The sequence below is a fragment of the Apodemus sylvaticus genome, chromosome 5 (genome assembly GCF_947179515.1).
Source record: "Apodemus sylvaticus chromosome 5, mApoSyl1.1, whole genome shotgun sequence".
Taxonomy (NCBI): Eukaryota; Metazoa; Chordata; class Mammalia; order Rodentia; family Muridae; genus Apodemus; species Apodemus sylvaticus.
The window spans coordinates 9,802,488-9,816,235 of record NC_067476.1 but is presented as its reverse complement, the minus strand read 5'-3'; the positions used below and the strand labels follow the sequence as shown (position 1 = coordinate 9,816,235).

Here is a 13,748-nt window from a genome sequence, read left to right as displayed (position 1 = left end):
TCAAGCTCGCTCCGCCCCAAGGCCAGTTCACCCCGCCCCAAGACTAGCTCAGCCCTCTCCATAGACAGATAGCCCCTCCCCAGGGCCAGATCGCTGCGTCCCACAGTCAGCTCACCCGGTTCCTTGTCCAGATCGTCCCTCCCCACAGCCAACTCAGCCCTCTCCAGGGCCTGCTTACACCTCTCCACGCCCAGCTCACCCCGCCCCAAGACCGGATAACCCCGCCCCACGGTCTGCTCACCCGGCGCCTCCAGAACTTCCCTCCGCACGACTAACTCGCCCCTCCCCACGCCCAGCTCGCCCAAACACACTATCAGAGAGTCCCGCCCCACGGCCAATTCACCCCTCCCCATAGCTACCTGGCTCGTCCCCACGGCCAATTCACACCGCTCCCTGGCCAGCTCACCGGACTCGAGGGCCTGCTCGCCCTATCCTACGGCCAGATCGCCTTTTCCTGCGGGCTCCTAACCCAGTTTTTTGCCTACGCGCACCCTCCTGGACTTCATGATGAAGGATCCACAGCTGGTATCTCGAGTACTAAGTACGTGCAGGAGCTCACTTGAGGGTGTAGCTTTTTTAAGAGTCGGACTGAGTTCTGGCCTTAAACTTCGGGATCCTTCTGCATCAATGACGCGGTTGCTGGGGTTACAGGCACGCGCCACCATGCCCCACAAGGCTGGATTCTTAAAAACCAGCATTATGAGAGTTTTCCACCCTGAAAGGAGGATTAAAGGCCATTGTTGCTCAAATCCACTCACCCCCACTAGTATCTTAAAATATATCAACCCAGAAAAGAGATCAGGAAAGAAAAGACTTTGACAGAGACAAGGATAGCTAGGTCAAATAAAGCAGAAATCCAGAAGTTTCCCCTCCTGAGGACTGCCCTGCCCTTCCCACACAGACGATCTGTACGGGGAGCTTTCTGCAGTAAACCCGTTAACTGCCTCAGAGTTCTAAGTTGCCTCTTCTAACTGGTGGATATAATGATTCAGCTACAATTCTCTGAGGGTTAAATTTGTGGGATCTTCGGGTTTGGGCTTGAGCCTAGCGTTTGTTGTGGGCTCGCAGGCAATGAAGGTTTTCATAATAAGTATGTTCAACTTATGCTCATTTCTGTAAGCCAACACCCTGGTCTTAGACAAGTCGATAATGCCTTTCCTGGGCTCTGCATACAGGAGGCGCTTAAAGTTGTGTTTGCTTTTACTTATTCATTTTTCTTTTCAAATCAGTGCCTTGCTAGGTAACCCAGGATGGCCTGGACCTCACAATGATCCTCCTGCCTTTGGAATGCTGGAATTGAAAGAACGCACTACCACACCTAATGTGTATTTACTTTAATACAATGAAAGCAATAGAGGCTTAGGAGGGGTAGAAAAAGCCTACCCCCAATTGAGTTCCCACCCCAAATCTGTGCACCTGTTATTTGATAGCTACTCTCGACTATTCTAGGTATTACCTGGTTTCAATAGTTCAAAGAGCTATTCAAAGGTGAATGCTCATAAGCCCAGCACCCAGGAATTGGAGGCTGGAAGACAAGGAGTTAAAGGTTAACTTCTCAGTCAGGCTTGGTGGCACACTTGGGATCCCAGCACTTGGGAGGCAGAGGCAGGTGGATTTCTGAATTCGAGGCCAGCCTGGTCTACAGAGTGAGTTTCAGGACATCCAGGGCTACAGAGAAACCCTGTCTCGAAAAACCAAAAAAAGAAAAAGAAAAAAGAAAAAAAAAGGTTAACTTCTCACACATAGAGAACTCAACAGCAGCCCACACTACCTGAGACCTTGTCTCAAAAACAAATGCCAAGGGGCTAGAAAGACGGCTTGTGACATAGCAGTTGAGAGTGCTTGTTGGGGGCTGGAGAGATTGCTCAGTGGTTGAGACCACTGGCTTCTCTTCCAGAGGTCCCATATTCAAATCCCAGCAACCACCTGGCAGCTCACAACTGTCTGTAACTCAAAGATCTCACACCCTCACACAGACATATGTGCAGGCAAAATGCCAAAGCACATGAACATTAAAAACAAAAATAAATTGTCTTTAAAAAGAAAGAAAGAGGCCAGGCGGTGGTGGCGCACGCCTGTAATCCCAGCACTCTGGGAGGCAGAGGCAGGCAGATTTCTGAGTTCGAGGCCAGCCTGGTCTACAGAGTGAGTTCCAGGACTGCCAGGGCTACACAGAGAAACCCTGTCTCAAAAAAAAAAAAAACAAATCAAAAAAAAAAAAAAAGAAAAAGAAAAGAAAGAAAGAAAGAAAGAAAGAAAGAAAGAGGGTTGGAAAGATGGATCAGCAGTTAAGAGCACTGACTCCTCTTCCAAAGGTCCTGAGTTCAAATCCTAGTAACCACATGGTGGCTCACAACCATTCATAATGGGATCTGATGCCCTCTTCTGGTGTGTCTGAAGACAGCTACAGTGTATTTACATATAATAAATAAATAATTCTTTAAAAAAAAAAAAGAAAAAGAAAAAGAAAGAAAGAAAGAAAGAAAGAAAGAAAGAAAGAAAGAAAGAAAGAAAGAAAGAGCGAGCCAGGCGGTGGTGGCGCACGCCTGTAATCCCAGCACTCTGGGAAGCAGAGGCAGGTGGATTTCTGAGTTCAAGGCCAGCATGGTCTACAGAGTGAGTTCCAGGACAGCCAGAGCTACACAGAGAAACCCTGTCTCCAAAAAAAAAAGAAAAAAGGAAAGAAAAAAGAAAAAAGAAAGAAAGAAAGAAAGAAAGAAAGAAAGAAAGAAAGAAAGAAAGAAAGAAAGAAAGAAAGAAAGAAAAGAAAAGAAAAGAAAGGAAGGGAGGAAGAATACTTCCTGCTTTGCATAGAACTGGAATTCAGTTCCCAGGCAATCTGACCCCTTCAGGATTCAGAAGACACCTGCATGTATGTGTGCATGCACGCAAACTTCAATACCTTTAATCCCAGCACTCAGGGGGTAGGGACAGAAGGATCTCTGTGAGTTTAAGCCCTGCCTTATCTATATAATGAGTTCTAGGACAGTCAGAGCTACACAGTGAGACATGGTCTCGAAAAAGCCCAAATTGAAAGGAGGAAGAGGAGGAGGAAGAAGAGGAGGAGGAGGAAGAGAAGGAAGAAGAGGAGGTTTGGGGAGACTGCTCAAAAAAGCTGTCTCAGCACTTAAAAGTACATACTGCTCTTGCAGAAGATGTGAGTTCATTCTCCAGCGCAAATCTTGGGTGTCTTACAACTCCCTGCAACTCCAGCTCCAAAGGATCTGGTAAGGCCTGGGTAACTGTTGTCTTTCTAGCCAGATATTCTATGCTGTTATTACTGTCATAAGGAAACCATCTCATGTGCTGTTACTAGGAGACTTTCTCGTTTCCACATTGATCTCAGATGCTGTATGTTCTGAACTTTGGTGCTCTTAAAAACCAGTCAGAATAGAAGTCAGTTAGAACTCTGTGTATAGTTAGCCACAACAAGGCTGGACCCGAACCAACTGCCCAGCAGCACTTCCTGTATAAACTCTGCCCCTAGGATGGATCCCAACATAAGAGAGACACCTACAGCAATATAAGAAGCTGTTGGGAATGTTAGGCAAGGCAAGTTACCACCACGGTTGAATACCCCAACCAGTGAGGACAGGTTAAATAGACAACAAAGACATGTTCCTAAGGAAGTCCCCTATCCCTAAGTCCTGGTGACATAACTTGGCACAGATGTTCATGGATTTCAGACTTAAAGACTCTTAAGATTCTGGCTCAGGGTCACAGTCAGCTCCCCAGTTGAGTCTGGGTCTGCAGCCCTGATCTGAATCAGTCCTGGGGTGAATGCTCAATAAACTCTCCCTACCTGTCTGAGATTAGTGTTCGTGTGGTTTGTGGGGTAACTCCTGGACCCCAACAGATCCGATGTCCATTTCTGGCCTCCTGCACTGAACACACACATGCACAGAAACCCACACCCTCACTTTAGATAATGATGCAGTAATGACATAGCTCAGTTGGTAGAGTGACCACCTAGCATGCACCATGCCCTGCACCTGATACCCTAGTCCCACATAAAACCAGCTGCAGCCGGACGTCATTGCAGTCTCAGCATTTAGGAGGCAGAGGCACCCTTCCTCTGGTAGAAGGATCATAAGTTCTAGGTTAGCATTGACTAGATTTGAGAGCTAGACACCCTGTTTTAGAAAAATTAAATTAAATTAAAATAACCAGCCAGGCAGTGGTGTAATGGTGCACACCTTTAATCCCAACACTTGGGAGGCAGAGGCAGGTTATGTTCAAGCCAGCCTGGTCTATGGATTGAGATCCAGGACAACCAGGGCTACACAGAGAAACCGTCTTAAAAAAAAAAAAAAGGAGGAGGAAGGGGAGGAAAGAGAGGGAAAATTAATTTAAAATAGAAAAAGAAATTAACAAAGAAGAAAAATGCTTATCTCTTCCACTTGCTATTTTAACTTCTTGAGGTAACAGATACCTCCATCCCTAAGGAAGAATGTTAGAGAAAACAGAATACATCTTCTATGATGCCTCCTCTGGGCATATTAGTGACCCTTTTTTTAAATTTATAAAATGATATCATACCTGGGTATACTTGCCTTAACTGGACCCTCACCACCCAACCTGAGTACCCTCAGGCTCCTTCCAGCTCTCCCACCCAAGACTCACACCTGAGTCCGCTTGCCTCATGGCGCGCCCAGAAAGAAGGACGCTGGCGGGCGGCATCACATAGCGGAGAGAAACAGAAAATGAACATGGCTAGGTTCCTGGACGGCCAAGCCCCTTGTGCTCTTACCGTCCTAGGAGGGTGGGGGCCTCCTTAGCTTTCCACTCAGTCAAGTACAGCCCACTCTGGGTCTAGAAGAGCGGCCTCTGTGGGTGTGGCCCTGGCACCCAGGGTACACCAGCCCCACCCTTGTCCCCAGGACACAGTGCCCATTGCTTCCCAGTGTCTGTGGGTAAGATGGGTCACAATGACTCCAAGAACACTTGCAGGCATCTGGGCAGAGCTGTCAGAGGGAGCAGGTGGAAAGATGGGCTCTCCCAGCAAATAGCCCACCTGACAGGGGGCTCTAAACTTACAGAACCTTCCGGGGCCTCACCCAGTAGGTGAGTGTGATATCACCTAGGGACCTTTTAGAGGTGATGACAATTTTGGGAAGGACCTCAGTGTCAAAGTTGAAGGGGACTGGGCCTTTTGCTCCCTAACTGGGACGATGCTCAGAATCCATGTCTTGGCTGGGCGTGTCTTGATGGAGGAACAAGTATCTATGCTATAGCTTTACAAGGCTCTCTGTCTCATCCCCAGCCTTGGGGAGGGGGCACCAAAAATAGTCTTGGCTCCCACCCCCCCCAAGATCCACTGTCAGCATCTGGGGTAGGAGGTAGGAGAAAGTCACATGTATCTGCAGCTTGGCCCGGTTCTGAGAGTGGGTTCCCCATCAGTGTTTACAAACTGGAATTCTACAATTCCAGGCGGAGGTCCAGCCCTCCCATGCATCCTTCTGCTATAGGCGTAAGTCAGGCGTGAGCCTCAGGGGGGGGGCCCACGTTAATAAACCCACGAGGCAGAAAGATGATAGATTGTGCCACGTGGGGAGACTTCCTCAAAAAGAATTAATTGAACAAAAAGAGTCAGATGCAGGCTTTGTTCAAGTCATTAGGGAAAAGTCTCTGGCTGCCCAGCTCTCAAGGCTATTAAGGATTAGAGCAGAAACAAACCGCTAAGCGGGCGGTTCTCAACCTCCCTCTGCATGCACCGGCATGCTGTCCTGAGCCCAACCATGTAACTATTTCCATTGCAACTCTGTAATTGTATTGTTGCTACTGTTGTGAATTGTAATGTAAATATCTGTGTTTTCTGACGGTCTTAGGCGACCCCTGTGAAGGGGCACAGGAGTGGCAACGCATAGATTGGGAAACATTGTTCTAAATTATACTTTTTGAGACAAGGTCTCACTTAGCCCAGGCTGACCTTGAACTCGCTATGTAGCCAAGCACAACTTTATTTTGAGACAGGTTCTTACTATGTAGCTCTGGCTGGCCTGGAATTCATATGTAGACCATGGTGGTCACAAATTTAGATGTCTGCCTCTGCCTCCCGAGTGCTGGAGTTAAAAGGTGGGCACTACCATGCTTAATAGCCTTGAAGTTTTTGCTTTGTTTTTCAAGACAGGGCTTCTCTGTGTAGTTCTAGCTGTCCTGGAACTTACTTTGTAGACCGGACTGGCCTCGAACTCAGAGATCTACTAGCTTCGGCCTCCTGAGCGCTGGGATTAAAAGCATGTGCAACCACCTCCTGATAATAACCTTAAATTTTTTTTTAAAAAAAAACTGTTTTTTTATGCTTATGAGTGTCTTGCCTACATGGTAGCACACTATGTGCGCGCCTGGTGACCTGGAGGCTAGAAGGGAGTTGTGGATAACTTTGGCACTGGAGGTTGTGAGCTGTTCTATATGTACGTTTTGGGAATCGAAGTCCAGTCCGCTCGCTGACCGGTTTCTCCAGCGTCTGCATCTGCCTCCCAGGTGCTGAGATCTCAGGCATGGGCCGCCATGCTCAGTCTCTTATACATTCTAGACAAGCCTTCTCCCAAGCGTGCTAAGTGATAGGACAGGCGGTCTTCGGCCCGCAGGTGCAGCGAGCCCTGCACTGTGCCAGGAGCTCGGCGTGCACTAGCTCACGTCAACGTCGTCACAGCCGCCCCCCAAAAGGGCTGGCGTCCCCGCCCTCACCGCCTTTGCGCCGGGACACAGCAGGCGAGGGTCCTGCCGGAGCCAGCTTCTGCTACCCTTTCCCGGCGCTATGGCCTGCGGGCTAGCATACGACCTTCCTGCGGCCCCGCTCGCCCCTGCGCGTCCCCCGGGCGCGAAGGTGTCCTGAGTTGAGCTCTGACTCAGGATGTTCCGGCGCCAGGCCACGGAGGGGACCCCGGCCTACAAGCCTAAGGGGTATCCCGACGGGGCCACCCCACGCCGCCCTGTTCAGCGGCTGCCGATGCTGCTGCCCACGCTCGACACCCGTTCGGGACGAGGCGCAGACGGCGCGTGGTGGCGGGACCGCAAGTCCCCGCGCCTGCCTTGCCTGTCCCCGGAGCCCTCGCACACTCCGCGGAACCGTGGGACCGCGCGCGCGCTGCTACTGCCGCCGCTGTTGCCGAGCAGCTCGGCCCGTGAGGCAGGGACTCGGGGGAACCGGGGGAACCGGCAGCCCGCGGACCGCGACAACCCTGACGCCCTGGGCACGCTGCTGGGGGAACTGCTACCCAACAAATTCCGCCACTTCCTACACCAGCTGCGCGCCAAGAGCACAGACCTAGAGGCGGACCGTGAGGCCGCGGGGGTGGGGTGGGGTGCGGAGCCTGGGGTTCCCAAGCGAGGACTGTCTCCATCTCACCAGGCTCTCCTCCTCCCCCTTCTCCTTTCCTTCCTCCTCTTTTTGTCCCCTCCCAGCACCCTCAGCGCCACAGTGCCCCAGGAGTACATCAGATCACTGCCTAACTTCACTGTGTCCCAGCCGCACATTCCTCCCGGACCTGTGGTGAGCGGAGGGAACCCTCTAGATGAAGGAGGGATTGCCCTGGGTGCTACCATGGTGGGCCTCTGCTCACATCAGCTGTGGCCTCTTTCTCTTCAAGGGACCAACCATTGCACTGGGACAACGGTTTTAGAGAGAAGACCCTGGGGCTCCCAAGAGGTGAATTCGTCAGAGCCAAAAAGGCCCATCCGTGAGTAGTAGCTGTTGTGAGTACTCACACGTGCTATAGTTTTGTGGCCTTAACTCTCTTTTTCCACCTTCGCGTGGGCTTGGGGGATGGACCAGAGGTCATCAGGCTTGCCTGACAATCACCTCTGTCTATTGAGCCAGCCATGAGTTATAGGAATGGGAACTGGAAGGTGTTCCTTCCTTCCCTCCCTTGTTTCCAGGCACTCACTAATGGATTTACCGTGTATCTATATCGATCCAGTCACCTATCCACCCTTGCACGCACCTCACCCCTTCCTTACCCACAAGCCAGGTCTTCTAGAAGCTATTGTGAATCTCTCCATCCATCTATCCATCGAAGCATCCAACTGGCCATGAACTCATAACTGCCCCCAAACTGCTGGACTGCCAGACAGCCAGTCTTCTGTCTGTTCACAAATCCCCTCTGGTTATAGCTGCCTGAAAGCTGTCCTTTCCTTCACTTATAAACCCAGGATGCCAATCACCTCTTCCCTAGTAATAAAGCCACCACAAGCTTTTATGTTTCCTTGTATAACCATCCAGCTACCCACCCTGAGATTCAGCCATTCAGCTGAGATCCGGGCCTGAATCTGCCTGCAGCTGGACCCTTCTCTCATCTGGAAGCGTTATCCATCTATTGAGTTTTACTATGTATCAAATGCTAGAGGAACAGACAATGAGAGATGGAACCAAGAAAGATCCCTGACATTAACCCACACTTATGTTTACCTGGAATTGGATGCTAAAGAGCTCTTAATGGAGAGGGGAAGGAAACAACAGGTTTAAACAGGCTGGAGCCCAAGTGCAGGGTGAAGGCTACTATCTGGGGGGTTTAAGACTGGAGAGCTGGGTGTGGTGGTACACACTTTTAATCCCAGCACTCAGGAGGCTTAGGTAAGCAACTCTGAGTTGGAGGCCAGCCCAGTCTACATAGTGATTCCAGGAGAGCCAGGGCTACTACAAAGGGAAACCCTGTCGCAACTGATTAATTAAAGGAAGGACCAGGTGGACCAGGGAATATGCATACAGAGTGTGTACCATTACAGTTCTGTCTGTATCCCTGGCAGACATTACTAATGGATCACTGCACATCTCTCAGTGAGCCTCAGAACCCTTCCTGACCCAGTTCTCTAGGATCAAAGTAGAGACTTAGGAGGATGGAGAGATGCCTCAGCAGTTAAGAACACTGGCTGCTCCTTAAGAGGACCTGGGATCAATTGCCAGCATCCACATAGCAGCTCACAGCTGTCTGTAACTCCAGCTGTAGGAGATTCGACGCCCTCACACAGACATACACACAGACAAAACACTAAAATAAACCACTAGAAAAGTGGAGACTAGAGTTGGACACTTACTTGTACGTAGCATTCCTTCAGTATTTTAGCTTGCTTCAGTGAGTAAGTAATCTTCCCCAGGAAGGGAAGCATCGTGTCACACTGACAGGCAGAACCTAGGAGATGTCTAAGCCTCCCCTGGTGGCCAGGACAGTGCTGGATGCACATGACTGTGACCCTAACTAAGCCCCAACACCTACAGTCAGGTTCCCAGCTGCATGGCTCTTTGGTAGACAGTGAGAAACACACCCTGTGCATCCACGAAGATGTCACAGGATCCCTGGGTGTGGGTGTGTCAATTTACGTGTGCCCAAGGTGAAGGTGCAAGGGGGCCTTTCTGAGTGATCGAGTAACCAGGTTAGCGGCGGCCCAGCCCCTGAGGGAGAAATGAACAGGTCTAACATTTTTATTACATACAAATATAACACGCCCTTTATGGAGCAAAACCCCATTGACAGGCCCTGTTCTAGGTGCCTCCCCACACGGGGTACTTCACTCTCCCAGTTCCTGTGGCGGCGGAATGATCCCGCCTATAACACAGCACATGACCGGAAGGAGAAAAGTGCGAAGTGGGGCCTTGAGGACAATGTGCCCCAGCTCCTGCGGCCCTGGTGGCACAGTCGAGACTGACAGCTATCGTAACAGCTCGAAGCTAGAGATGCTTCTTCCGCCCGGCATACCCTCAGCAGGATGCTCTTGCAGCCCGCCCCATCTCTTCACACCCGTGCTGAGGAAGGGGTGGGGCACCATCATTTCCTTATTTTTATTTCTATCTGCTTATTTGTCAACCCGTAGCCCAGGCTGGCTTCACACTCACTACGTAGCCAAGGATGACCTTGAACCTCCTTTTACCTCCACCTCCCAAGTGTCCCACATGCCACACCATGCCTGGCTTGATCCCCATCACAGAGGAGGAGACAGGTTTCCGTGAGTCAGGACCTCTTCTGGCTGAGTGAAAACCCTGCCCTCTACCCTGATATTTGTGAGTGGCAGCTGTGGGCCAGACATCTCTGTGCCTCGGTTTCCTCACTTGTAATTGGGATAGTGACAGGACTTCGTGGGTACTGCTCAGGTTTGGTGGGATAAAACATGTCCCATGGTGACTGGGACAAGCACTTGGGAAAGGCCATCTGGTGTGACTGCTAGAGCTCTGCCACCAACCAACCAAAATCTGTTGAAGATTTATATTTTATTTGTATGTGTGTATGTGTGTGTGTGTGTGTTTGGGTGGGGGGCAGGGTGTTCATGGGAACCCCCCTCAGCCCAGGTGCCTGCAGAGGCCAGAAGAGGGTGTCAGATTACCCCAGGAATGGAAGTCACAGGCCAAGGCAGTAAGCCAACAATGGGTGCTAGAACCAAAGTCAGGTCCTCTACCAGAGCATTCAGGAATGCACTCTTGCTGGCTGAGCCGTCTCTCCAAGCCCTGGCCAAGATCTTGCTAGGAGCCCTGCCCCTTACTAGGAGCCTCTCATCCCCCTCACAGACTCCACAGCACACAGGTCCCCAAAGTGAAGACTGTGCTCATTTGCAGCCCCTCTGGAGAAGGCTCAAGACCCCGCAAACGCTACTGCCCCTTCCGGGTACGGTTCGCAGACGAGACCCTGCAGGACACAGCTCTCCGGTACTGGGAACGCAACCGTGCAGGTGAGTACAGCTGCTTCCGGAACTGCGGAGATTCCAGAAAACTCTAGCCCAGAGTGCAGAGGTCACAGCTTGTGGCTGTGGGTCCTTAGAGAGCAGGGCAGGTGAATGACTGCAGAGGAAGGGTCCCTGAGAGGTGGCAGAGGTGGGTAGCATTAGGCACACAATACCAAGAAAACAATAGCTGCCCAGGCCCTGTTAACATTAGAGAGCCCCTCCTCAGCCACCCCAGTTCACACAGCTTCCCAGTCCCTCAGCAGCTTCCTGAATCTTCTTCCTCAGGGTGTGAGGGTCAGGCTGAGCAGATGTCCAGCAAGACTTACAAGAGGAAATATCTTCTCTCTTGAAAAATGCTGGAAGGGTCTAAGAGAGAAACTCAGACCCCCAGGCAGAAGTAAGCTCTGAGCTCTAGGGGTAGCTCCCTTTGACTTTAAAAAAAAAGATTTATTTATTTATTATATGTAAGTACACTGTAGTGTCTTCAGACACCCCAGAAGAGACCATCAGATCTCATTATGGATGGTTGTGAGCCATCATGTGGTTGCTGGGATTTGAACTCATGACCTCAGCGCTCTTAACCGCTGAGCCATCTCTCCAGCCCTCCCTTTGACTTTTGTGAATGGGTGTCTGAAGGCAGGCAGGACAATGAGGAAGATAAGACTCCCAGGTACCCAGCCTCTGTCCTCCACAGTCAATAGCTCCAGGACATACCCCCTTAACACTCACACGAATCAAGGAAGCCCAACTTCTGGTTATATTGTGCATGTATGTGTGCTTCAGAATATAATTTCAGCTAATAAACTTGAGAGCTCTTTTTTATTTTTTAATTAATTAATTAATTAATTAATTAATTTTTGGTTTTTCAAGACAGGGTTTCTCTGTATAGCCCTGGCTGTCCTGAAACTTACTCTGTAGACCAGGCTGGCCTCAAACTCAGAAATCCGCCTGCCTCTGCCTCCCAAGTGCTGGAATTAAAGGCGTGCGCTACCACTGCTCAGCCAACTTGAGAGCTTTTGTGCCTACTAGGATTGGCAGTACTGACTTAATTGTCTTTTTTGAGACGGAGTCTCATGTAGCCCAGGCTGACCTACACAACTCACTACATAGCCAAGGATGACCTTGAAATCCTGATCCTCCTGCCTCCGCCTCTCAACAGCTAAGAGGCATGTGCTACTAATGCTGCACCCTGACTTCTGGTTATTTTGATTGCTGAGAAAACTGAGGTAAAGGGTGCTTGTGTGAGAACCATGGAAGCCTAGAACAGGGGTCAGGATGCTCCAGAAATCCAAGGACAGGCCAAGCACTGTGGCCGTATCCCATAGCATCAGGACTCATGTGCCTCCTCAGCTTCTGTCCGAGGTAGCCTCGGGGAACCCAGAAAAAGCGCCTAGCCCCGAGAGACTCCTCCCTCTAACCTTTGCAGATTCTGGGCATCCTCTGGAATTTCCAAGGTAGGGTGCCTGGCCCTCCCACTTTAGAGAAAAGGGGACCATTGGGGGCTGAGAAGAGGACCATGGCAGGGCTCAGCTTTGTGGTGTAGCTGAAACTGTCACAGGGAGGTAGTTTTAAAACCCACGACTTCTCCGGAGACAACCGGCAGGCACTGGGGAGCCTGTGGTTGCCATGGAGACAGAGCTCTGTCTAGCCTTGCCAGCCAGAGGAAGGAGAGAGGGTGGGGGCATGTCAGTATGCCCCTCCCTGGGGGAGGGGACAGGGAACTCACTCTGTGCTCTCTCTCTCTCTCTCTCTCTCTCCTAGTCCGGCAGAATATCTTTCCGTGCGAACAGACGGCTCTGCCAGCTGTGTCTGTGTCAGAGCGGGTGCTTGGGAGTGTCGGGAGATGGTTGGACAGTCTGCCCAGAGCCCTTCATCCCAGGGTCCAAGACACTGTGGCCGGCTCCTCATGCTGGAACAGCCCCCAAGTGTGAGGCTCCAAGTAGAGGAGGCAGGAGGGTTGTGGTCTGGGCCCTCCAGGTAAACTGTAGCTGGCTCTGGTACTCAGGGTCAGAAAGCTACAGGCTCCTCTCTCCCTGCCAGGTCATCTCAGGAACCACAGCTCTACCTTTCTGAGGATGCCTCCGTGAGCAACCGCCTACCCTTCATCTCCAGGGCTACCATCCCAAGGCCACGGGGAGGCCTCAGAACCTTCCTGGACACCCCTAACAATGCGGAGCAGGTGGGCAAATTGCCCTGTCCCTGGAAACGGAAGCTGGTGAGCAGCCCAGGGCAGCTGGCCAGCAGAAGCACCAGCCCTCAGTGACTCTGTAGGGGACCCCCTCTGTTGAGTCACCATGGAATTTATGCCTTGGATTTGTGTGGTCTGGCCTCCCTCAGTGTGGAGCCAGCCGAGGGGGAGGAGACCCTTGAGCCCAGCTAGTGAGAGGGTAGGCTGTGCTTTGGCCTAGGACAGCTGCTGTGTGGAACCACCTGCCCCCTCCCCCACCCCCTCACTGCACCTCCACCCCCCACCCCGGGACCTGTCTCCTCCTACTCAGACTCCCAGGAGACCTGTCTGCTCCCTGCCTCTTCCTTGGGGTCCCCTGAACAGTGCCTCGCCTGGTATCCTCTTCTCTCTAGGAATCCTTTCTGCCCAGTTTGGTGCTGCAGTCCGTCCTGAAGCAAAGCCGCCCCAAGGGCTACCAGCTCCTCCTGCCGTCCACAACCCGGCAGCCGGGTCATAGGTGAATACCTGCCAGGGTCCCCCCTGCTCAGGAGTGTACCCATGCCAGGCAGTGAGGAGAGTGCTTCACCCCACAAATAAACACACCTCCCAGGTGGCTGGGACGGATCACCAGGTCTCCCAGTAAAAGCCACTCTGGGTGCCTGATTGGGGATCCCTTGGGGTTCCTGGGTGAGGAAGATCAGGGTGGACTCACAGCTGGGATGAGGCTGGTGACAGCAGGATATTGAGGGTGGGGAGACAGGGCACCCTAGGGGCTCAACTTGCCCCAGGGAATGCTTTTCCTATGGGTGGGCCACTCACTATGTAACCTCAAACAAATCAGTCCGTGCCTGAAGCAGACCCCCCAGCCAGCCTCGGCCTAGGAGAGTTGATAAACAACTTCCAGTCTTTAGCGCCAGAGACTTCTCTG

At 51.5% G+C, this 13,748-nt stretch overlaps 1 protein-coding gene across 1 annotated transcript; it reads left to right on the top strand.

The window, feature by feature from the left end:
- Positions 1-6,776: 6,776 nt before the first annotated feature.
- Positions 6,777-13,524, top strand: C5H9orf50 (chromosome 5 C9orf50 homolog). Its single transcript, XM_052181085.1, has 7 exons — positions 6,777-7,283; positions 7,408-7,495; positions 7,593-7,682; positions 10,547-10,659; positions 12,415-12,580; positions 12,694-12,832; positions 13,234-13,524. The coding sequence occupies exons 1-7, from the start codon at positions 6,857-6,859 to the stop codon at positions 13,339-13,341; spliced, it is 1,131 nt and encodes a 376-aa protein (XP_052037045.1). The 5' UTR covers positions 6,777-6,856; the 3' UTR covers positions 13,342-13,524.
- The last annotated feature ends 224 nt before the right edge of the window (positions 13,525-13,748 follow it).